Genomic DNA, 24,722 nt, shown 5'->3' with positions numbered 1-24,722 from the left:
GAGTTACGGTAATAGGCAATCAAGAAATGTCTCAGAAATGGAATTCTAAATACAAGTGTATTTAATTTCTTTGTTAAATTAATGGATTCACATACAAGGCATAAAGATGAAGTTATAAAGCATTAACAAGCATTACAAGGCATTATTCCAAGCATATAGATCCGAAGGTTAACTTACAAGGCATGAACAAAGAAATGCCTACTAGGCATACAACCTTCCTCCATGGACGGGATACAGGATAAGAGAGAGAACAAAGGCATTTCATTCCATTTATAACATTTGAAGGTGTAACCTAGCCTATAATCTTTGAGAATTTACAATCAACTAAAGAAAAGCTAGATTAGGCTCCCGTTCATTTTGCTATAACGTCTGAGCATAAGAACCTGGGTTGGGGAGTAACTGATTACAAAAAACATTTACTGTTGTCAGTTACGTTACAGCAATAATATTGTAATCAGATTAGAGATACTTTTGAAAAACTACATGATTACTTTTAAATTCAGAAAGGATGTTTGCCAAACAGCCATTATGACATCTTTCTACTTTCTCAATGACATTCAATTCAGCATTGAAAAAAGGTGCAAGTTTAAGTTTGTTCCACCTGAGCGAGTCTGAACACAAGCCAAAGACCACTTTGATGGCACCCCAAATGTGTTTGATGGATGTTTGTCTTCTAATGCCTCTTAAGGAGAATGTAATCTAAAAGTACTTGAAAGTAATCCGATTATGTTACTGAGTTTGGGTAATCCAAAAGTTACGTTACTAATTACAATTTTGGACAGGCAACTATTAACTTTCACGGATTACATTTAGAAAGTAACATTCTCAACCCTGAACACATAATTAGCCATGTCAAAATGCGTAGAATAGCTTAAAAACTGCTAAATGTACTCTCAGTTCCATAACAAAATGTATAGAATTGCAGGATATTGGTTTTAAAGGTAGACTCAGCGATATGACGTAGATGCTGAAAGTTAACAGCATAGTGGGTCAATTTCTGCAACAACTAATAGTGTTCAAGCGCAAGGCTCAACTTCTCTGCTGTTTTGGTCCCCTGGCTGCCACGCTATGAACAGCGTGAAGCGAACCCGTGCACATGCGCATACTGTGTGTGAGTGACTGTTTGAGAGCGAAGTCTTGCATCTCACTCATCTCAATATCTGTGGTGCTGCTCGTGGCGAAGTCATTCGCCGTCGACCTTGAAAACTGCTAAATGTTCTGTCTCCTGCCAAGATGATATTTTTAAATTATTCTTTGGTCTGTGTATGTTCGGATACGAAGCAAGAAAGTTTGGTAAATCCTGGCATTCTCATAGACGGTGCTTGACTTGGACTGAAATAGGTGCCGGTACTGTTTATATTTGGGTGCAGGAGTTTCACAATACTTTTGAGATAATATTCTATAAGAGGAACAGGAGCTCAAGCTGTTGAAAATGTGAGGTGATCTCCTGCCCAAGCCAAGCACTGCTCATAGATCATTTAAAAAAACGGTGTACAGTAACCCTTCTCAGTAGAAAAAGGAAAAATATGCACATTCAATAATCAGATGCCGGACACAAAAAAAACAAGTAAATGAAAGAAGTAATGTCCACAACTCTGGAATAATACATTCTCAGCCATTTTTGAAACCCCTCCAAAAGAGAAACGCCCAAGTTATATTTGTCTTTATTAGCTTGCAGTTAGATACATCTAGCACATGTGGATTCATATACTGAGGTGATTTGTGAATGGTACACAATATAGCCATTTATTGATTTGTTGTTAATATCATCATGTGCTTTTGAAATGTACAGAAGAACCTGATTCACAAGCTTTTTTTTAGTCACATCTGATTAACCAAATGTTACAAATTGCCCTCAATTTGCTTTCCAGTACCCAATATCTTGCCAGCTTCAGAAATGTTATATATTAAAGTTGTCTACTATCTCAAATTAGGCCCTTATGCCACTGTGGTAGAACAAAAACAAGTCACAGAGGGTGGATTGCAATGAGCTGTAACATTGAGTGGCAATTTCAATAATCCCATGCCTCAAGGGATGAAAAATGGAAATAAATTGGAGATTATTATATAAAAAAAAAAAAATGTAAACATCTTGATTGCAACTGACGTGAAGGCTCAGAATGGGTCATATCGCTAAAGTAAGGCTACATAAAATAATTCATTTGTCGGACCACACAAAGTGATTACGTACATAATGCCTTTTTATGAGCTGTTTGGAGCTCATAATTCTGAGGTTTTCTAAAATCTCATTTAACTAAGGTTCCATGGTTAAAGTTGGAATTGCACCAACTGCATTCCTGGATTCTACTGCCGGGTCTTCTGAAACATTGCTTCAGAGGCCCCACCATTTTCTATTGCTTCTCTGACAAACTATCATGAAGCTTTTATAGTTAGCGTTCGCTATCAGAAAGCCTTTGTCGCTAAGACCATCCTTAAGTCATCCATATAGCCCCCCTTAACGAGGGTTAAGCGTTAACTCTTTAGCAATTCATTATGAAAATATTTCCAAATATTTAACAGTATTCAATTAAGTCTTACCTCCAAAACCTCGTTATTGTGCCATCAACTCTATTGTCTTACTAAAGGCCATTTGTCACTTTAAAAATACATACTGTATAGCAAGTCTATGTTCATTACAAGTTTCACTGTATTTCTTTGCCATATTGCTTCATGCAATGAAAAAATTTACATGGAATGATACAAAGTGAATGAATGAATGAATATGATGTTTGGCACATATTGTACAGTTGGACACAGGAAGCTTAATAACATTAACAATACACACACAATTGTCAAGAATTTTGACAAAAATGAAAAGACATTTGTAAAGAGTAGTTATCTTCTGGAGGGCAAACAAAGCGGAACACTGTAGTTTATGAAAGTCTGTTTGAATCTTTGCAATACACAGTATATTGAACGTCTGGAATATAGTTGTATTTCTTCTTCCATGCTCTTTTTTGCAATACATTTACACAGCTCAGCCCGGCGATATATTATTTACGTTTTCTCAGACACAAATACAAACAGACAAACGACCACCAGAACACATACCTGCACACCCACGGTGGAGGTATGAATTTCAACAGCTCTTGACTCCTCTTGTAGTCCCCATATCCTAGTTCCCTTTATGTAAAAACAATAACAAAAGTATTGATTTGTTCAAAAGTGACTGTGTTCATTATGTCAACATAACGATGGAAGCGCTTTTAGTAAAGGAGAGCATGGGACTGTCTGAAAGGGCACATTATTCCCTACATAGTGCACTACTTTTGACCAGGGCTTATTTAGGGAATAGGGTGCCATATTCAGACACTTTCCAGCTCATTTGAAGGATTTCCGCTCGTGGTTAAAAAGCAGGATGACAGCTCTTAGAGAAAACACATGGTGGCTAATGTTGCAAACGTTCGAGCTTGAAAGTGTCTCATGTCATGTTTTTTTCCTCCCTTTTACAAGCGCTGGTTTTATGAATAGCTTCGAACCCCCCTCACATTTCTACCAAGTCTGGTCGTATACTGTATGTGCTATAGCCAGGGATGAAAGCAAGACGGTACGGTCCAGTATGGCGTCCCAGCAAAATAAATAGTGGGGTTATGCCGTACTGGTAAAACATGAGCCTGTCACAATATTTCAAGAAAAAAATGTCAAGAACCATTTCACCATTATTTATCAATAGGCTACCTACCGCATGTCAGAGGCATGAAAAATGAGCAAATGGACTTGAACGGGTGGGATAGCCTACGCTCCAAAAATGCGATGTGGCTCGACAAGAACACTGACATTTTCCCAAGGCAGAGATGAATGGCCGACACCAAGACGCTAACGAACAGCAGTGGGCGCATAAATTCTGGCCTAATGACATTTGTCAAAATGTCATTACACTTTGTGGTGTTTTGTGTCTCTTTCCATTCACCACTGTTTGGAGGCTGGAAATATATTTTGAGTGGATGATTGTGCACGAGTAAACTAATAGGCTAAAGGAGCCCTTTTGAAGTGATTGTTGGACAATCAGATTAAAACATAATGATTAGTTGTGTTTATGCCACAATAAAAGGTAATACATTTAAAATTTTTAATGACAAATCTTTTTCTGGTGATATCCAATTGGTAGTTACAGTCCCGTACAGACTTGGGAGAGGCGAAGGTCGAGAGCCGCGCGTCTTCCGAAACATGACCCCGCACTGCTTCTTGACACACTGTTCGCGTAACCCTGAAGCCAGCCGCACCAATGTGTCGGAGGAAACACCGTCCAACTGGCGACCGTGTCAGCGTGCATGCGCCCGGCCCGCCACAGGAGTCGCTAGAGTGTGACGGGCTAACCGTCCCCTAGCCTGGACGACACTGGGCCAATTGTGCGTCGCCTCACGGGTCTCCCGGCCGCAGCCGGCTGGGACACAGCCTGGGATTGAACCCAGATCTGTAGTGACATCTCAAGCACCGCAGTGCCTTAGACCGCTGCGCCACACGGGAGGCCTTAATTATAAATCTTTACGACTAAGCCCACAGAGATCATTATGAATGAATAGGGATTCTATATGCAATTCTATGATGAAGTGCGTACACACATAGGCGGTCCCGTACTGGGAAGAAATTAAATTGACTTTCACCCCTGGCTATAGCCAACTCTTCTATCCTTGTCAAGCCGTACTACACTGTATACATGGCAATGAACGAACATAGACAGGAGTTGGCTAAATCACAAACAGACTAGCCTGGTACCAGGTATGTTTGTGTTGTCTCGCCAATACCAATAGTCGTTGTCACGCCAATGACCATAGGAGTTGGCAAGACAGCACAAACAGATCTAGAAACATGCTTACAAACAGGATGGGACCACCAGGCTAACATCTAGCAGCAATGGCACTTCTTGGCTCCCCGCCCTCCTTCCTAAAACTGTGAAGTCTCGGTGAAGGAGATGGCATCGGTCTTGTCGATGGTGAAGCCACCGTTGACATAAGACTTTTTCTCACACTCTTCATCGTCCAGCGTGGTCTCCAGGACGAAGGGGTTGGTCACGTCCACGTCCGAGGTGATGTCCATCCTCTCCAGCTCCCGCCTGGACAGCTTCTGGACAATGCCAGCTCCGTAGGCATCCCCCAGCACGTTGATCATGGTGCGGAAGCGGTCTCTAAAACAGCCGGAGGGGGTATGGTGAGTGACTATTGTCTGTTGATTACGAGTTAGTTAAAGATACTGTTGACTTTGCAATATCACATCAGCATACGTTGCTGGGCAACTCCCTGCTTACAGACATCAACAACAACAACAAAATGTATTCTGCCAAGACTGGCCCTCTTGGGCATTGCTCAAGGGATGGCACAAATCGGGAAGAGAAAGTAGTGGCAGTCTTAACAAATTGAAAGTCTGTTTTCTCTTAAGAAGTCGCACCACTGCGTATGGTGATGTTATATTGCTGAGTCTACCTTTAACACCTCGCACTGTTGTATTCATCACTAAAATAATAATTTATCTTGACAATATTATGCTCAACAAGGTATTACTCACAGTAGCCAATCCACAGCAACAATTAAAGTGACATCATTTGCAGGTAGTCCAACGGCAGTCAGCACAATCACCATGGTGACAAGTCCAGCGTTAGGTACACCGGCAGCTCCGATGCTGGCTACTGTTGCTGTTATACTGAAATTGGAGTAAGTTAACATCTTTACAAATCCTTTACCCTGACATATTATTAGGTCAGATGCTTGATACCAACATAATGACACGACAGATGGTATAAATGGATGTGACAGCCGATTTCACCGGAGTTTTTTCAGTTTTGTCAAGCTCAAATATGGTTTTTTTCATACATCACTGAGTGGCATACTCATTCAGAGCAGCTAAAGTCCAATGCCACCAAAGGCTATGGGTTCTGATCACAAGTATACGAAGACACTTTAACTTGCTCAAATGATGTACAAAGAATATCAAATCTAATTTCGACGTAGGCTGTTGGTGATTTACCTGATGGTGACAATCTGACCCACATCCAGAGAGTAGTCGTTGAGCTGGGCAATGAAGATGGCAGCAACCGCCTCGTAGAGAGCCGTGCCATCCATGTTGATAGTGGCGCCCACAGGCAACACGAAGCGGGTGATCCTCTTGTCGATCCGGAGGTTCTCTTCGGCACAGCGGAAGGTGACCGGCAGGGTGGCAGAGCTAGAGGTCGTATTTAAGTTGAATGCAGGATGGATGCACGGATAGATGGATGGGTGGATTGTATAGATAGATGGATGGATACATAGATAAGTCAGCCATTACATCTATGCTTTGCTATAGACAACAGATTGTACAGTCGTGGCCAAAAGTTTTGAGAATGACACAAATATACATTTTCACAAAGTTTGCTGCTTCAGTGTCTTTAGATATTACTATGGAATACTGAAGTATACAGTGCCTTGCGAAAGTATTCGGCCCCCTTGAACTTTGCAACCTTTTGCCACATTTCAGGCTTCAAACATAAAGATATAAAACTGTATTTTTTTGTGAAGAATCAACAACAAGTGGGACACAATCATGAAGTGGAACGACATTTATTGGATATTTCAAACCTTTTTAACAAATCAAAAACTGAAAAATTGGGCGTGCAAAATTATTCAGCCCCCTTAAGTTAATACTTTGTAGCGCCACCTTTTGCTGTGATTACAGCTGTAAGTCGCTTGGGGTATGTCTCTATCAGTTTTGCACATTGAGAGACTGAAAATTTTTCCCATTCCTCCTTGCAAAATAGCTCGAGCTCAGTGAGGTTGGATGGAGAGCATTTGTGAACAGCAGTTTTCAGTTCTTTCCACAGATTCTCGATTGGATTCAGGTCTGGACTTTGACTTGGCCATTCTAAAACCTGGATATGTTTATTTTTGAACCATTCCATTGTAGATTTTGCTTTATGTTTTGGATCACTGTCTTGTTGGAAGACAAATCTCCGTCCCAGTCTCAGGTCTTTTGCAGACTCCATCAGGTTCTTCCAGAATGGTCCTGTATTTGGCTCCATCCATCTTCCCATCAATTTTAACCATCTTCCCTGTCCCTGCTGAAGAAAAGCAGGCCCAAACCATGATGCTGCCACCACCATGTTTGACAGTGTGTTCAGGGTGATGAGCTGTGTTGCTTTTACGCCAAACATAACGTTTTGCATTGTTGCCAAAAAGTTCAATTTTGGTTTCATCTGACCAGAGCACCTTCTTCCACATGTTTGGTGTGTCTCCCAGGTGGCTTGTGGCAAACTTTAAACGACACTTTTTATGGATATCTTTAAGAAATGGCTTTCTTCTTGCCACTCTTCCATAAAGGCCAGATTTGTGCAATATACGACTGATTGTTGTCCTATGGACAGAGTCTCCCACCTCAGCTGTAGATCTCTGCAGTTCATCCGGAGTGATCATGGGCCTCTTGGCTGCATCTCTGATCAGTCTTCTCCTTGTATGAGCTGAAAGTTTAGAGGGACGGCCAGGTCTTGGTAGATTTGCAGTGGTCTGATACTCCTTCCATTTCAATATTATCGCTTGCACAGTGCTCCTTGGGATGTTTAAAGCTTGGGAAATATTTTTGTATCCAAATCCGGCTTTAAACTTCTTCACAACAGTATCTCAGACCTGCCTGGTGTGTTCCTTGTTCTTCATGATGCTCTCTGCGCTTTTAACGGACCTCTGAGACTATCACAGTGCAGGTGCATTTATACGGAGACTTGATTACACACAGGTGGATTGTATTTATCATCATTAGTCATTTAGGTCAACATTGGATCATTCAGAGATCCTCACTGAACTTCTGGAGAGAGTTTGCTGCACTGAAAGTAAAGGGGCTGAATAATTTTGCACGCCCAATTTTTCAGTTTTTGATTTGTTAAAAAAGTTTGAAATATCCAATAAATGTCGTTCCACTTCATGATTGTGTCCAACTTGTTGTTGATTCTTCACAAAAAAATACAGTTTTATATCTTTATGTTTGAAGCCTGAAATGTGGCAAAAGGTCTCAAAGTTCAAGGGGGGCGAATACTTTCGCAAGGCACTGTAATTACAAGCATTTCATAAGTGTCAAAGACTTTTATTGACAATTACATGAAGTTGATGCAAAGAGTCAATATTTTCAGTGTTGACGCTTTTTCAAGACCTCTGCAATCCGCCCTGGCATGCTGTCAATTAACTTCTGGGCCACATCCTGACTGATGGCAGCCCATTCTTGCATAATCAATGCTTGGAGTTTGTCAGAATGTGTGGGTTTTTGTTTGTCCACCCGCCTCTTGAGGATTGACCACGGGTTCTCAATGAGATTAAGGTCTGGGGAGTTTCCTGGCCATGGAACCAAAATATCGATGTTTTGTTCCCCGAGCCACTTAGTTATCACTTTTGCTTTATGGCAAGGTACTCCATCATGCTGGAAAAAGCATTGATCGTCACCAAACTGTTCCTGGATGGTTGGGAGAAGTTGCTCACGGAGAATGTGTTGGTACCATTCTTTATTCATGGCTGTGTTCGTAGGCAAAATTTTGAGTGAGCCCATTCCCTTGGCTGAGAAGCAACCCCACACATGAATGGTCTCAGGATGCTTTACTGTTGGCATCACCTTGTCTTCTCCGGACAAGCTTTTTTACGGATGCCCCAAACAATCGGAAAGGGGATTCATCAGAGAAAATGACTTTACCCCAGTCCTCAGCAGTCCAATCCCTGTGCCTTTTGCAGAATATCAGTCTGTCCCTGATGTTTTTCCTGGAGAGAAGTGGCTTCTTTGCTGTCCTTCTTGACACCAGGCCATCCTCCAACAGTCTTCGCCTCACTGTGTGTGCAGATGCACTCACACCTGCCTGCTGCCATTCTTGAGCAAGCTCTGTACTGGTGGTGCTCCGATCCCGCAGCTGAATCAACTTTAGGAGACGGTCCTGGCGCTTGCTGGACTTTCTTTTGTGCCCTGAAGCCTTCTTCACAACAATTGAACCGCTCTCCTTGAAGTTCTTGATGATCCGATAAATGGTTGATTTAGGTGCAATCTTACTGGCAGCAATATCCTTTCCTGTTAAGCCCTTTTTGTGCAAAGCAACGGCATGCGTTTCCTTGCAGGTAACCATGATTGACAGAGGAAGCACCACCTTTCTTTTGAAGCTTCCAGTCTGTTATTCGAACTCAATCAGCATGACAGAGTGATCTCCAGCCTTGTCCTCGTCAACAATCACACCTGTGTTAACGAGAGAATCACTGACATGATGTCAGCTGGTCCTTTTGTGGCAGGGCTGAAATGCAGTGGAAATGTATTTTTGGGATTCAGTTCATTTGCATGGAAAAGAGGGACTTTGCAATTCATTGCAGTTCATCTGATCACTTTTTTTTTTACCCCTTTTTTCTCCCCAATTTCATGGTATCCAATTGTTGTAGTAGCTACTATCTTGTCTCATTGCTACAACTCCCGTACGGGCTCGGGAGAGACGAAGGCTGAATGTCATGCGTCCTCCGATACACAACCCAACCAGCCGTACTGCTTCTTAACACAGCGCGCATCCAACCCGGAATCCAGCCAATGTGTCGGAGGCTACACCGTGCACCTGGCAACCTTGGCTAGCGCGCACTGCGCGATGAGACAAGGAGATCCCTACCGACCAATCCCTCCCTAACCCGGACGACGCTAGGCCAATTGTGCATCGCCCCACGGACGTCCCGGTCGCGGCCGGTTACGACAGAGCCTGGGCGCGAACCCAGGGACTCTGATGGCACAGCTGGCGCTGCAGTACAGCGCCCTTAACCACTGCGCCACCCGGGAGGCCCTCATCTGATCACTCTTCATAACATTCTGGAGTATATGCAAATTGCCATTATACAAACTGAGGCAGCAGACTTTGTGAAAATTAAATATTTGTGTCATTCTCAAAACTTTTGGCCACGACTGTATGATCCTGAATAGTGACGGAGGCTTACCTGGAAGAGATCATGAGAGCAGTGACCAGTGCCTGGGCCATCCCTAAGGTAAAGGTATACGGGTTCTTCCTCACAATGGCAAAGTAGATCAGCGGCAGACAAATGGTGGAGTGGATAGCTAGGCTAAGGAGAGAAATAAAACATTACATTGCCATGAAAAAGAAAGTGTCTGATTAAAAAATTGTGATGATCAAACAAGTTTTGACTCGTTGTAAGAAATAGCTGACTAACCCCTGGCGTTAACTGGGGACTAAAACTCTCCTCCTCCAGCTTATAATAACACAATGACCAGGGTGGCGTCCCAAATGGCATCCTTTTCCTTTTATAGTCTGCTACTTTATGACCAGGGCCCATAGGTCTCTGGTCAAAAGTAGTGCACTATATAGCCATTTGGGACACACATGACTGCGTTCCCCCTCACTAAACTCAGTTTCCTTTTGCTGGTCACCCAGAAGCATCATTCTGTCCGGTAAATTTACGGGTTGGACAGGCGTTCGCCAAAGGCCTCATTACCGCAACTGCAGGTTGAGCAGTTTTAAATGTCCTTGGTTCTTATCTGTGCCGGGACAGAGCTGGGCTTTTACAGTATCTTTGCAGGAAACCTGGACCCTAATGCCAGCTATAAATCTAGCATTGTTGTGGCGAAGTATCAGAAAGAGAAAGAGGGACTAAGATGGCTGGCTCAGACTCACCCACTCAGCACTGTCACCATGTACAGGCCCATCTTTCTGAAGATCTCCCAGTCTTCTACCTCGATGATCTTGGCAGCTATGAGGAAGAGTATCCCCACTGGCATGTAGCTGTAATTGCAACAATACACTCTTAGAAAAAAGTTTCTGAAAGGGTTCTTTGACTGTCCCCATAGGAAAACCCGTTTTAGTTCCAGGTAGAACCATTTTGGGTTCCAGGTAGAACCCTCTGTGGAAAGGGTTCTATACGGAACCCAACATGGTTCTACCTGGAACCAAAAAGGGTTCTCCTATGGGGACAGCCGAAGAACCCTTTTAGGTTCTAGATGACCACTTTTTTTCTGAGTGTAGTGTTGTTAATGCCATTGTTATGATCATCATCATCACTATCATCATCACCACCACAGAAATGTTAGCATTACATCTACAATAGCATAGAAAACAGCTACCGGATGAATTCACCTAAACAGCTGTTGTGTACTGTAAGTGAGCGATGTATGTCGTCTAACAGGCTGTATCGTACCACATGATAATCTGGACTAGCCTCATGGTGGCCTCGTTTAAAGCATCAAAGAATTCCAGCAGAATGCGTCCCCTTTCGCCCATCTTGCCGATGACAAGGCCGAACGCCACACAGAACACGATGAGGCCCAGCACGTTGATCCCATCAGAATATGACCCGACTATCTTATAGTCCTTGGTGATGTTCTGCAGAGGGGAAAAATAAGGAAGAAAGTAGTTTAAGTTCAAAATAGATTTTGGTCAAAAGATCCACTTGTGGGGCCTCCCAAGTGGTGCAGCAGTCTAAGGCACTGCATCTCAGTGCTAGAGGCATCACTACAAAGCCAGCTGCGACCGAGAGACCCATGAGGCGGCGCACAATTGGCCCAGCATTGTCCGGGTTAGAGGAGGGTTTGGCCGGCCGGGATGTCCGCAGGAGTCACGCTCTATAGCGACTCCTGTGCATTCTAAAACGGTCGCCAGTTGGACAGTGATTCCTCCAACACATTGGTGCGGCTGGCTTCCGGGTTTAGCGAGCAGTGTGTCAAGAAGCAGTTGCGGCTTGGCAGGGTCGTGTTTGGGAGGACGCATGGCTCTCAAACTTTGACTCTCCCGAGTTCGTACGGGAGTTACAGCGATGGGACAAGAATGTAACTACCAATTGGCTATCACAAAATTGAGGAGAAAAATGGGTTAAAAATTGTGTTACAGTGGGCTGACATCCATGTCTTGAGCTTTTTCCTCAGATCACAACATAGTGACCCATCTACACAGTGGCGTCATAATGTAAGTTGATTCATGGTCATATCCATCACATTAGATGTGGGTGGTCAGGTGTAGATTCACAAAGGCTAAGTTGAAGACCCACATTTTCAACCCACAAAGACAAAAGATTGTGATTGGACAGATAGTCATCTGATTAACTTTAACCACATCTGATTAACTAATCAGGTTTAAAAAGTAAACCACATCTGATTAAAAGTAAACCAGGCTTAGCAGCTTTGATCCTATCAAATCACAGCTTTTGACACACAGGTGGATAAACACATGGAAACAGTGACACCTACCTCTGGGGGGAAAATGGTTGTCATGACAGCGGTAGAGAGAGGAGGGAACATTGTAATTGTAGTGTTCCCCTTCACTTTAGGTGGTTCCAGCTCTTTGCGCTTTGTCTTGTACTGGAATGATTGAATAGGTTGAATTGAAATAGTTACATTTGACATGGTTACATTTTAATGTAGGATCATGTTTTCTCTTCAAAGTGCAGTGATTGTATAGCCTGGCCCCAAATCTGTTTGTGCTGTCTTGTCAACTCTTATGAGAATTGGCAAGACAGCGCAAACACACCTGGTACCAGGCTAGTAACTGAAAGCTTTAATGTACAAATCAGACAATGACAGTTACCTGTTGGAAACAAGCCTGCAGTAGGTTTTCAGGAAACATGTTTCTGTGGATGGAACAAGACATGTTGAGATGGCAACAATGTGAGACAAATGTGGAAATGTTATACACACTGCACCTCCGACTGATGGAGAACAGACCTTTTGTAGAAATTCTACAAAACTATTCGTCTATATGATGGTATAGACGAATAGTAGCTGTCACCTGACAAGATCCAGTAGAGTGTCGACAGTGGTGACGTTTGGTGTGGTCCCTGTCCTGTCGATATGTTCGGCCTCCTGAGAGACACCAGGTCTGATGGTCATCACCAATACAATACCTGGAACACATGTTATAACCATCAGTCAATATTCAGCTTTCAATGTTGATGTGTAAATAACAACATGTTACATAGTCAGTCTGTCACTCACTTAATCTGAAGCATGAGGCACTGAAACATTCCACATTTTGTTCAGTGTCGTCATGCTTCATAACAGACGGGGAGCAGCTGAAAGAGAATGAGACCAAGCCAGTCATCCTGTTAACTCACCCAGAATAACTGCGATGATGGTGGTGGAGAAGTAATACACCACAGCCCTCAAACCTATCTTTCCAGAAACTTCCGAATCCAGGGCGGCGACTCCTGTGACCACAAACAAGACAGAAAGACAATTGACCTGTTGTTCACCCAAAGGAGACATGTCTGTCAACAAGTCTCAATGACAATCACTATTTCATTTGTCCTTAATATCTAAGATATCTGGCGCAACAATGACCTGTCGCAGGTGTCTTGACGCAGAACTCAAGAAGATCCGCTTGCCATGGCCCGAGGCAAAGAAAGCTGCCCAAGTTCTTCTAAGAGGATTAATACTTAAGATATCTTAACCTTCTCTGATGGCCCTCTTCTTTAAACATAGTGCTGAGTGACTGAGATGCAATTCATCCCAAGTTACCTGTTATCATGCTGGAGATGATGAGGGGCAGGATGACCAGCTTGAGCATCCGCATCAGGATCTCTCCCGGGAAGCCAAAATACTGCTTATGAAGGTGGGAGAGGGAGGCATATTCCCTGACCACCACCCCAAGACCTATCCCTGAGGGAGAGAGGGAAGGAAGGAGAGAGGAGGAGGGAGAGTGAGAGAGAGAAAGAGATAAATAAGACAGCCAATTCAAGAGGTTGGTTCACACAGGTTAGTTCAATGCGTGGCTAGTTCGATACATCACACTGTATTATTGCAGACTGTGTCCCACGCTAGCCGCACACTGAGTATGAGGCATTTTCACAGTGGAAATTTAAAGTGGGAGAACAGAGAGAGGGCGAGATAATGATGACAAAAAGGAACAATATTGATGTTTGACCTGCCTGCCATGTCAAATTAAAACGGAAACATCATTATCATTTCAGAGCTGCCCTGTAAGCTACCACAATATTATGCCCATGTCATTTTCTTGTTTTTAGTTTTACGGGCCAAGGTTGCTCTGTGTTTCATGACGCTGGCTCAAGGTTGTGACATTGAGGAAAACACTTCCTTTAGCCATAAGCTGCTAGAGTAGCATTGCTATTGCTGACCTGCGCAGCAACAACGACCTTGGAGAGCATTAGTTTATTGGCCAAGCGGGCTGCCTGTCTTGGCGTTTTTATAAGGCTCATTGCGCATCGCTGTGGGGGGTTTTCGCCCATAAATGCCACATACAGTGAGTTTCTCAAATCCCCCCCCCCCACCACCCTGAGTGTGTTATCAACCATTACAGGCCACCATAAAATAACCTTGTGCAAGGTGATGACACAGCGAATCGTAACTGAACAAGTTACATCATTCCTAATGAAAAATAAAATCTCTCATAATGAATACACTGTATAGTAGTGGTTTAGTGTTAATGGTGGGGATAAGGTTAGAAACTGTTGTGGGGGCTACTGGATGGGTCATGTTGACATGCTGAGAACCAAATACACCCAAATAGACATTGCACATGCCTAGACGAATACTACTGAAACAAACAAGTGAATCACAAGTTATGTTGTAATTAGCATTTTGCCATGCAATTTCTATGTAAATATCAGGCAATTTCTGTAAAATAATGTGCTTCCAAAAATGACGAATCGCACTCTCCATGCCGTTTTCTGATCAGTTTTCATGGTTTAATTAAAAAGATGAGTCGGCACATCTCTTGAGATCTGGGTCGGTATTCAGAAAGCATCTTAAGAGTATGTGTGCTAGGATCAGTTTTGTCTTTTAGATGCTAATAAATATGATTATATGGAGAAGGGGGCCCTGATCCTAGATCAGCACTCCTACTCTGAGAATACAGGCCATGTGGAGATGGAAATCTTGCAGCATTTGCATTTTAGTCATTTAGCAGACACTCTTATCCAGAGCGACTTACAGTAAGTAGTGAGTGCATGCATTTTCGTACTGCCACAACAGGACAGTTATTGGCAAAGCTAAATTACTTACTTATGAATGAAACATACATGATGACGGCCAACAATACCGCCCATGTAATTACTTAAGTACAGAACTGGCATGAAAGGGGCTGCCTTGCCATTAAAGAGTAGTGGTCAGCAACAGAGGCCACATGGTGGAGTAGTGAATTTTTGTCATCCAATGGCAGAACTCATTTTCTGTTTAAGGTGTTCCATGGCATCCAACCAAATTACAGACTGACAAGAGTGCTCATCTCAGCATGTAATTCAAACGAGGTCCTGACTTCTCTGTTGTCACTCAAGATTCCATGTCACTTAATTAGGGGTGTTAATTAAAGGCGTATTCTGCCATTTCGCCAATGAAATTCACGAAAAATTAAGGCTCAATCAGAACACTCAAACTTAGGCCATAATTCAAATGGCCACCTAAAAGTCCACGGCTTCCTTATTTATATATATGTTTTTTTATTTACCCCTTTTTTCTCCCCAATTTCGTTGTATCCAATTGGTAGTAGTTACAGTCTTGTCTCATCGCCGTAACTCCCGTACGGACTCGGGAGAGGTGAAGGTCGAGAGCCATGCGTCCTCCGAAACACAACCTTGCCACACAGCACATCCAACCCGGAAGCCAGCCGCACCAATGTGTCGGAGGAAACACTGTTCAACTGGCGGCCTGGTCAGTGTGCACTGCGCCCGGCCCGCCACAGGAGTCGCTAGTACGCAATGAGACAAGGATTTCTCTGCCGGCCAAACCCTCCCTAACCCGGACGACACTGGGCCAATTGTGTGTCGCCCCATGGGCCTCCCGGTCGCGGCCGGCTGTGACAGAGCCTGGGCTTTAACCCAGAATCTCTGGTGGCACCACTGCGCCACCCGGGAGGCCTCACTATTTATATTTTTTAAAGATTTTATTGCATTTTTTTTTTTTAACTATACAAAACATATTTTACAAACATCCACAACATCACCCCTGCCCAGACCCACCTGCTTCCACCCTCATCTCCAGCGCCCGCGTCACTCCGCCATATGGCCTCAAACTGCACCATTTTCTTTCTCTCAGTCGCCCACGCACTTTCAACATTCAGATAATAAAGCATTTGACCTTTCCATTGTTTTAACGATGGAGGATTTGGTTGATTTCCAGTTAAGGATATGTTTTTCCCCCCAAGATGATTGATGAGAAAAGTATCGTCCAACCCATCAGGTATCTCACTGCACCCTCATATGCCATGTCCCCGGGTTCCAATTGGCTCTTTTAACCCCCACTCCTCTTCACTGCAGCTCTTAAAATGTAAGAAAGATCAATAAAAATAGGAATGGATTATCAATTTTGCCATGTGCATTTGGACCAACACAGGTTTATGTTGACATTCTAAAACTCTGCTTAAGCAGAGATGGTGTAATCCTTGTGGAGGACACTTCAAAGTCAGCATTTATCATTTAATTGGTCGAAAGCCTTTAAAACACATTAGACACAATACTGCCACTGAGCCAAAGTCCATTTAGTTCATAAAATTATAAATGTCCAACCATTAAGAAGCCAAGCAAGCACCAAAAATTGTTGAAGGGTAGGACAATTCGGTGACAGGGGCCATACAAATTGGTGTGTAATTCTTTCTAAAAACAAGGGGTCGCAGGCAGCTTCAGAGGGGGGTTGTGAATAAATCTAAATAAATAATAGCCTTCTCTGCATAATAAAGTGATACGTTCCATAATTAACAATGCATTTTTTGATTAATTGTCCACCACCACCATTAGCCTTTCGCTGTGAGCTCATCGTTGCATTTTAGCACTTTGAATGACAACAAAGGAGCATATTATAGTTTATACCACGGCTAGACTGTGTCGCAGGTTATTTCCACAGGACTCCACAGCCCCCGGTTGATTATCCCTTATGTATTTTATATCTATTAAATAAATGTCATAAGCCAGAAATGCTGTGGTGGGCTGGGCCATATATGGCCCCTGAATCACACTATTTGCGAATCACATTGACAGGACCTTGCATGCAGAACAGCTGTACCGACTGACTGGACTGAAGGAGCCAGTGGAGTGTGCCGCTTCAGTCTAGTCACGTTCGACTGGGGTTGCGAGACAGGCTCTGGGAGGCAGCAAAGCTCAGCACAGGGAACCCTGTCTCTGTCGGAGACTGGGCAATGAATGGCGTAGCAGCAGCAGAAACTGCGAACGCATAATGATCAGTCACACACGTGCACAATTATGAACAGTCACACACTGTAATGATAAGTCACACACACAAACACACACAGATACACTCATTATGAACAGCCACAGTCACACACTGTTTGCATCCATCTTCGAACATCCTCACAGCATAAGCACACACACAGATGCATGCACAGCCTGGTCTCATACACTAGATGTAACATAGTAAACGTAAGTCCAGAACACCCAAATTAGTATGTTACGTTTGGTTTGCTTACATAAGACAGATGGTTACTTAAGGCAAAAACGAAAGTAGGGTGATTGGTCGTAAAACGCAAACGTCTAGCAACCCAAAGGTTGTGAGTTCAAATCTCATCATGGACAACATTTTAGCTCATTTGCACCTTTTCAACTACTTACTACTTTGCAACTACTTAGCATGTTAGCTAACCTTTCCCCTAATTATTTTATCCAACTCTTGCCCTAACCTTAACCCAACTCCTAACCGTAACCCCTAGCCTAGCTAATGTTAGCCACCTAGACAGAATTCGTAACATATCATACATTTTGAAAAATGTGTAACATATTGTACGTTTTGGAAATTTGTAACATATAACACAAATTGTAATTCGGAATATATCATACGAAATTGGTGATGGACATCCACAAATGGGGTTTGGGGTTTTAGGCTGGGTTTCTGTACAGCACTTTGAGATATCAGCTGATGTACGAAGGGCTATATAAATAAATTTGATTTGAAATGAATACATACAAAACGCAACATATACTAAAGGTAGTGTCTCGGATTTACGTACAGAATCATACGAAAGGCTCTGAGACCAGGTTGGTATGCAGCATGCACAAGCCGACATTATGGACACAGCACACACATGCGTGCACATTGCTATTCTAATCAACCAGCCCCCAGCCCTACGCATCCTTATATGACCAAGAGAGGCTGCTGGATGACTCCAAGCCTGGACTGCAGCAGGGGAATACATCAGGAGAGAAAGCAATGACAAAAAAAAGGACAGAGGGAAGGGGAAATGGGTAGGATGCACCACCACTGACAGAGCAAGGAGAGAGTGGAGACAGACGGGCAGCCTCGCGGAAGGGTGACATCAACCAAGGCTTCTTCACGTTAAGCAGAGCGCAGACATTATGGGGGCTTCGCTTTCACTTACCTAACAGCACCGACACAATGGTTGCAATAAGCAGCCAGTTCCTCTTCAGCAAGCCTTTGAAGTCCCAGCCCCTGCGTTCTTTCTTCCCCATCATGTCCATTGGTGTGGCTGTTGGTTGTTTCCTTTAGCCCCCGCAATAGAGAGCACAAATGGGAGTCGGGACTCTCGGGAGACACAAAAGGCTCCACGTATCAGGCGGCCAGCTGACAGATGCAGCAGACAGTAGAGGCGGCTAGTAGCGGTCTGCGCTGCTGCTATAGCTACCAGAGGATGCAGCTAGCCTGCCTGGCTGTCAGTTGTTTCTGATGGAGAGGGACTGGAGAGAACCGCCTCCTGTGTGTGTCTCTGTGTTTGTGTGAGGCAGAAAGTGTGTGTGTGTGTGACGGAGAGAATGAGAGGGGGAGATACATCACCAGGTTTTTATCCATAGGGTCACCTCCAACCCCCCCCCCCCCATTACACGCACGCACACACCCACCCACCTACACACCCCGCGAGCTGCTCAGTCTGGGGTCTTTCTCCTTCATTACATCTAGGAGATTAAAAATATATTCTCCAGAGACAGTCACTGAATGCAATAGCCTACTTTGCATGGGTAGTAAGTATCCTAACAGAGTTGGTATAATATGGAGAAATGGCACAATATTGCTTGGCTGGCTGCTGACTGCTGGATCATATGCGTACAGACAGTTAACCATTTCTGGGAGGGATTGGAAAGATTTGGCAGTGATGTGCAAGTGATGTTACAGACGGCCTATGAAAAACCCTTTTCAAAGGGCGTCCTTGGTTTCACAACTGTAAAACATGCATGGATCATTAAAAGCATAAAGAAACATGTATGGATAATTCTGGGTATTTTCTGACATGTACTATCAAATGATTAACTCAATGTTCATAGGAGTCGTATGATTCATGGGAATGCCTTTCCATTCATTCATTTTTTATTTTTTTTTGTGCATCAATTGTTCAAATGTCAAATGTTTGGATGAATGTAATTAACTGTTTTGTTTTGGACTCCAAACTGTTAGCCCTCCAAGACAGGATTGTGTGGAGGCACCAAATCTTATCTGAGATTTTAGTGTATCGCCTATTTGGCCGGTCAACAACAGCCCCGCACAGAGTCCATTCCTTAACTATACTGCCACCTACTGTGCCTTAGACACCTGCACCTAATCTTTACACTATCTAAACACACAAAATGCATTGTATAAGAATACATAACACAAGATCCTTTAATAAAAATGCCAATTGATAGAAATACCATTCTAATTAAACATTGAGAAGATCTCATTTCTAAACATTCATTCTGCTGTCCTTTTTTCTTCATAACATTGTTCAGTATGCAGCGCATTCAGACCCCTTGACTTTTTCCACATTTTGTTACATTACAGCCTTATTCCTTATCAATCTACACACAATACCCCATAATGACAAAGCGAAAACAGGTTGTACATTTTTGCACATTTATTAAAAATAAACCTTATTTAGATAAGTATTCAGACATTTTGCTCTGAGACTCAAAATTGAGCTCATGTGCATCCTGTTTCCATTGATCAACCTTGAGATGTTTCAATAACTTGGAGTCCACCTGTGGTACATTCCATTGATTGGACACGATTTAAAAAAGGCACACACCTGCCTATATAAGGTCCCACAGTTGACAGTCCGTGTCAGAGCAAAAACCAAGCCATGAGGCCGAGGGAATTGTCTGTGGAGCTCCAAGACAGGATTGTGCGGAGGCACCAAAATATGTCCGCAGCATTGAAGGTCCCCAAGAACAAAATGGCCTCCATCATTATTACATGGAAGAAGTTTGGAACCACAAAGACTCTTCCTAGAGCTGTCCGCCCGGCCAAACTGAGCAATCAGGGGAGAAGGGCCTTGGTCAGGGAGGTGATCAAGAACCCGGTGGTCACACTGACAGAGCTCCAGAGTTACTCTGTGGAGATGGGAGAACCTTCCAGAAGGACAACCATCTCTGCAGCACTCCACCAATCAGGCATTTATGGTAGAGTGGCGAGGCGGAAGCCACTCTGACCGCTTGCTTGCACATGACCGCTTGCTTGGAGTTTGCCAAAACCCACCTACAGACTCTCAGACCATAAGAAACAAGATTGAACTATTTGGCCTGAATGCCAAGCGTCACGTCTAGAGGAAACCTTGCACCATCCCTACGGTGAAGCATGGTGGTGGCAGCATTATGCTGTGGTGACGTTTTTCAGCGGCAGGGACTGGGAGGCTAGTCAGGATAGAGGGATAGATGAATGGAGCAAAGTATAGAGAGATCCTTGATGAAAACTGACTGGGGCAAAGGTTCACCTTCCAACAGGACAACAACCCTAAGCACACAGCCAAGAAAACACAGGAGTGGCAAGTCTCTGAATGTCCTTGGGTGGCCCAGCCAGAGCCTGGACTTGAACTTGATCTAGCATGACTTGAGAGACCTGAAAATAGCTGTGCAGCAACGCTCCCCCATCCAACCTGACAGAGCATGAGAGGATCTGCAAAGAATAATGGGAAAAACTCCCCAATTACAGGTGTGCCAAGCTTGTAGCGTCATACCCAAGAAGACTCTAGGCTGTAATCACTGCCAAAGGTGCTTCAACAAAGTACCGAGTAAAGGGTCTGAATACTTATGTAAATGTAATATTTCCATTTTTTTATTATGAATACATTTGCAAAAAATTCTAAAAACCTGTTTCTGCTTTGTCATTATGGGGTATTGTGTGTAGATTGATAAGGGGGGGAAAAAACTATGTAATCTATTTTAGAATAAGTCTGTAACGTAACAAAATGTGGAAAAAGTCAAGGGGTCTGAATACTTGTTAGATTCAGAATGTTTATTATCGTCGTAAAACAATCAACTGAATAATTGTAAAGAATCGGTACTTGGAGTCATAGAATCGTAATATCGTCCAGGATAGGCAGTGTGATAAGCTGTTAAATCTGTACACAAAACAGATTTGAAAAAATACGGCATATGCATATATTAATAATATCCCGCCACTAACGAAGTGTTCCAACAGGGCTACGTAGCCTGTGGCTCAGTTGGTAGAGCCAACTGGCTTGCAACGCTGGAGTTGTGGGTTCTAATTCCCACGGGGGAGAATGTATGCACTCACTCTGGATAAAAGCGTCTGCTAAAATGCTTAAACCTGGGTGTCAGACAGTGTGGCTATTGTGGAGTCTATTGTGTTCGCTCCCTGTGGTGCTATGGGAGGATCCGATGCCTTCAGAAGAGTGACTTTCTGAGGAGGCGTTAGGCGACTGGGGGTGAACTCAGATATCTTTTTTTTTTGTGGTAGGAGAATCAGAATTAGCTAAGACGTCTCATCTGCAGAATATGCTTACATGATTGAACTTTTGAACTCTTGTTATTAGAATGTTTCCCTTCGGACTCTGGTGTTGGCAGCTGCACTTCCTCATATGGCCTCAGTCACCTAGGGCCCAGAGAGGGGAGAAGTCAGGCTTGTCTATCACCTGTCCCTGTTGCTGTGCAGAATATCAGAAAGAGAAAGGGCAAAGGAGGTCAGAAGGGAACATTGTTTCCATATGTGAATGTGTCTTTACCTATTGCAAACCATGTGAAGGGATGGCGTGAGTAATGGGGAACCCATCGCCAATCACAATGTCTGTACGTCAGTCACCCCCTCCTTGCACCTTGGGGGAGATTATTCTCTCCCCCAGTTCCCTTTTTAGCAAGGTGGAGACTAAGTAATAACAAATGTCCTTTTAAGTTCTTAGAACTGAACAAAACTATCTTTATATTTGGGGCCAAGGTCTGGCACAGGATGTGTGGGGTTGGTGTCTGGAACTATTGTATGTCATCGCTGATGTTGCACCTATATAGTAAATAACCAGAGGCTCACTCCACTCAATGGGCTCTCACTCTTTTCACTTTGTGGGTGGTGTGACCAGCTCTCTTATCAATACATTTTTAATAAAGTGAATATCCTGATTGGTGATTGTCCTTGTCTCTCCTCATTACTGGTAATTGAAAATATCCACTACATTATTAGTCCGAATTTGCAGAATTAGGATGTCTAGTTCTCAGATAATATAACTAGCTCCAACTTATTTTATTTTTATTTCACCTTTATTTAAACAGGTAGGCTAGTTGAGAACAAGTTCATATTTACAACTGCGACCTGACCAAGATAAAGCAAAGCAGTGCGACACAAACAACAGAGTTACACATGGAATAAACAAACATACAGTCAATTACACAATAGAGAAAAATCCTACATACAGTGTGTGCAACTGACATAAGATAAGGGAGGTAGGCAATAAATAGGCCATAGTGGCAAAATAATTACAATTTAGCAATTAAACACTGGAGTGATAGATGTGCAAAAGATGAATGTGCAAGTAGAGATACTGGGGAAGGAGCAAAAAAAAAAAGAAAAATAATAAATAACAGTATGGAGATGAGGTAGTTGTATGGGCAATTTACAGATGGGCTATGTTCAGGTACAGCGATATGTGAGCTGCTCTGACAGCTGGTGCTTAAAGTTAGTGAGGGAGATATGAGTCTCCAGCTTCAGTGATTTTTGCAATGCACTCTAGTCATTGGCTACAGAGAACTGGAAGGAAAGGCAGACAAAGGAGGAATTGGCTTTGGGGGTGACCAGTGAAATATACCTGCTGGAGCGAGTGCTACGGGTGGGTGCTGCAATGAGATAAGGTGGGGCTTTAACTAGCAAAGACTTATAGATGACCTGGAGCCAGTATGTTTGGCGACGATTGTGAAGCGAGGGCCAGCAGGTCGCAGTGGTGGGTTGTATATGGGGCATTGGTGACAAAACAGATGGCACTGTGATAGACTGCATCCAATTTGCTGAGTAGAGTTTTGGAGAGTGTTGGCTATTTTGTAAATGATATCGCCGAAGTCCAGGATAGTCAGTTTTACGAGGGTATGTTTTGCAGCATGAGTGAAAGATGCTTTGTTGTGAAATAGGAAGCCGATTCTAGATTTAATTTTGGATTGGAGATGCTTAATGTGAGTTTGGAAGGAGAGTTTGCAGTCTAACCAGACACCTAGGTATTTGTAGTTGTCCACATATTGTCCAGAGTAGTGATGCTGGACGGGCGGGCAGGTGCGGGCAGCGATCGGTTGAAGAGCATGCAAGTAGTTTTACTGGCTTTTAAGAGCAGTTGGAGGCCCCAGAAGGAGTGTTGTATGGCATTGAAGCTCGTCTGGAGGTTAGTTAACACAGTGTCCAAAGAAGGGCCAGAAGATTGGTGTCGTCTGCGTAGAGGTGGATCAGAGAATTACCAGCAGCAAGACTGACATCATTGGTGTATACAGAGAAAAGAGTCGGCCCGAGAATTGAACCCTGTGGCACCCACAGAGACTGCCAGAGGTCCGGACAACAGGCCCTCCGAATTGAGACACTGAACTCTATCTGAGAAGTAGTTGGTGAACCAGTCGAGGCAGTCATTTGAGAAACCAAGCCTGTTGAGTCTGCAGATAAGAATGTGGTGATTGACAGAGTCAATCTCTTTGCACGCAAATACTGTTTTGAAGACAATGTCACCCCAGGTTTGTATTCAATAGGGCATGCAAAAAAATTAAATATCAATTATTTCTTATGTCCAGGTAGTCAATCAACATTTCAATGTTTTCTTCCATTTGGAACCTAATGAATCCATGCCTAATGAACTACATCACTTTGAGGGCTCTGACTACAGTGGTCACATCTCAGAGTCTTCCCCCGTCGCCAACTGAGCCATCCTCTGCAGTTCCTTCTTAGAGAGCATTGGCGTGGGGATAGCTTCTGTACTATCTCCCATGATGTTGATGGTCATGTCGCAACAATCCAGCAAGAGGCAAACATACAGTAGAAAGCAGGGCATTTGTAAAATGTCGTTAATGGAAATATTAGCAGAGATATTTTAGGGGGAAAACACCATAACAAAAAGGCTTGTGATAGAACTGCGGAGAGCTTCAAATTCACACCATATTTTCTTGAAGCTTTGGAAAACCGTATGGATATTGGTTAACAGAGTGGATGACGACACAAGCCCTTGAAAACAGATTGGCGGGAAAAGCTGGTAAAGAAACTGTTAAAGTGCACCATTTGATTCAAGGGCACAATCTCAGTGTAACCCGACTCCTTAAATGTATGGTGAATGCACGCTGCTAATCGTATGCTCCATTTCTCCACAAAACTAAACGCTGGATAATATAGGGACGCACAGTCGTATGAAAACGTTTGGGCACCCCTCTGAGGCTGCATAATAATTTACTCTGTCGTCACAGAAAATGATCACAGTGGCATGCCATTCATTTTCTAATAAAAGCTGAGTACTGGGGTATTTGTCCAGACAAAGATTTTTAATGTAGCAATATTAAGTTGTATGAAATTAAATCAGATGTGAAAAATAGTCTATGCAAAAATGTGGGCACCCTTGTCATTCTGTTGATTTGAATACCTGTAACTACTTAGCACTGATTAATTGGAACACACAATTGGTT

General features: G+C 43.3%; 1 protein-coding gene across 1 annotated transcript; it reads right to left on the bottom strand.

The window, feature by feature from the left end:
- Positions 1 to 43: 43 nt before the first annotated feature.
- LOC110531767 (excitatory amino acid transporter 3) lies at positions 44 to 18,655 on the bottom strand. Its single transcript, XM_021615169.2, has 12 exons — positions 18,245 to 18,655; positions 13,423 to 13,563; positions 13,020 to 13,112; positions 12,695 to 12,809; positions 12,494 to 12,536; positions 12,157 to 12,267; positions 11,112 to 11,296; positions 10,592 to 10,699; positions 9,900 to 10,022; positions 5,962 to 6,156; positions 5,503 to 5,637; positions 44 to 5,125 (listed from the first exon to the last, which is right to left on the bottom strand). The coding sequence occupies exons 1-12, from the start codon at positions 18,342 to 18,344 to the stop codon at positions 4,885 to 4,887; spliced, it is 1,590 nt and encodes a 529-aa protein (XP_021470844.1). The 5' UTR covers positions 18,345 to 18,655; the 3' UTR covers positions 44 to 4,884.
- Between the last annotated feature and the right edge of the window lie 6,067 nt (positions 18,656 to 24,722).

The sequence above is a fragment of the Oncorhynchus mykiss genome, chromosome 9 (genome assembly GCF_013265735.2).
Source record: "Oncorhynchus mykiss isolate Arlee chromosome 9, USDA_OmykA_1.1, whole genome shotgun sequence".
In the NCBI taxonomy this organism is placed as follows: domain Eukaryota; kingdom Metazoa; phylum Chordata; class Actinopteri; order Salmoniformes; family Salmonidae; genus Oncorhynchus; species Oncorhynchus mykiss.
The sequence above is the reverse complement of the archived record's forward strand: the minus strand, read 5'-3'. Positions and strand labels throughout refer to the sequence as shown.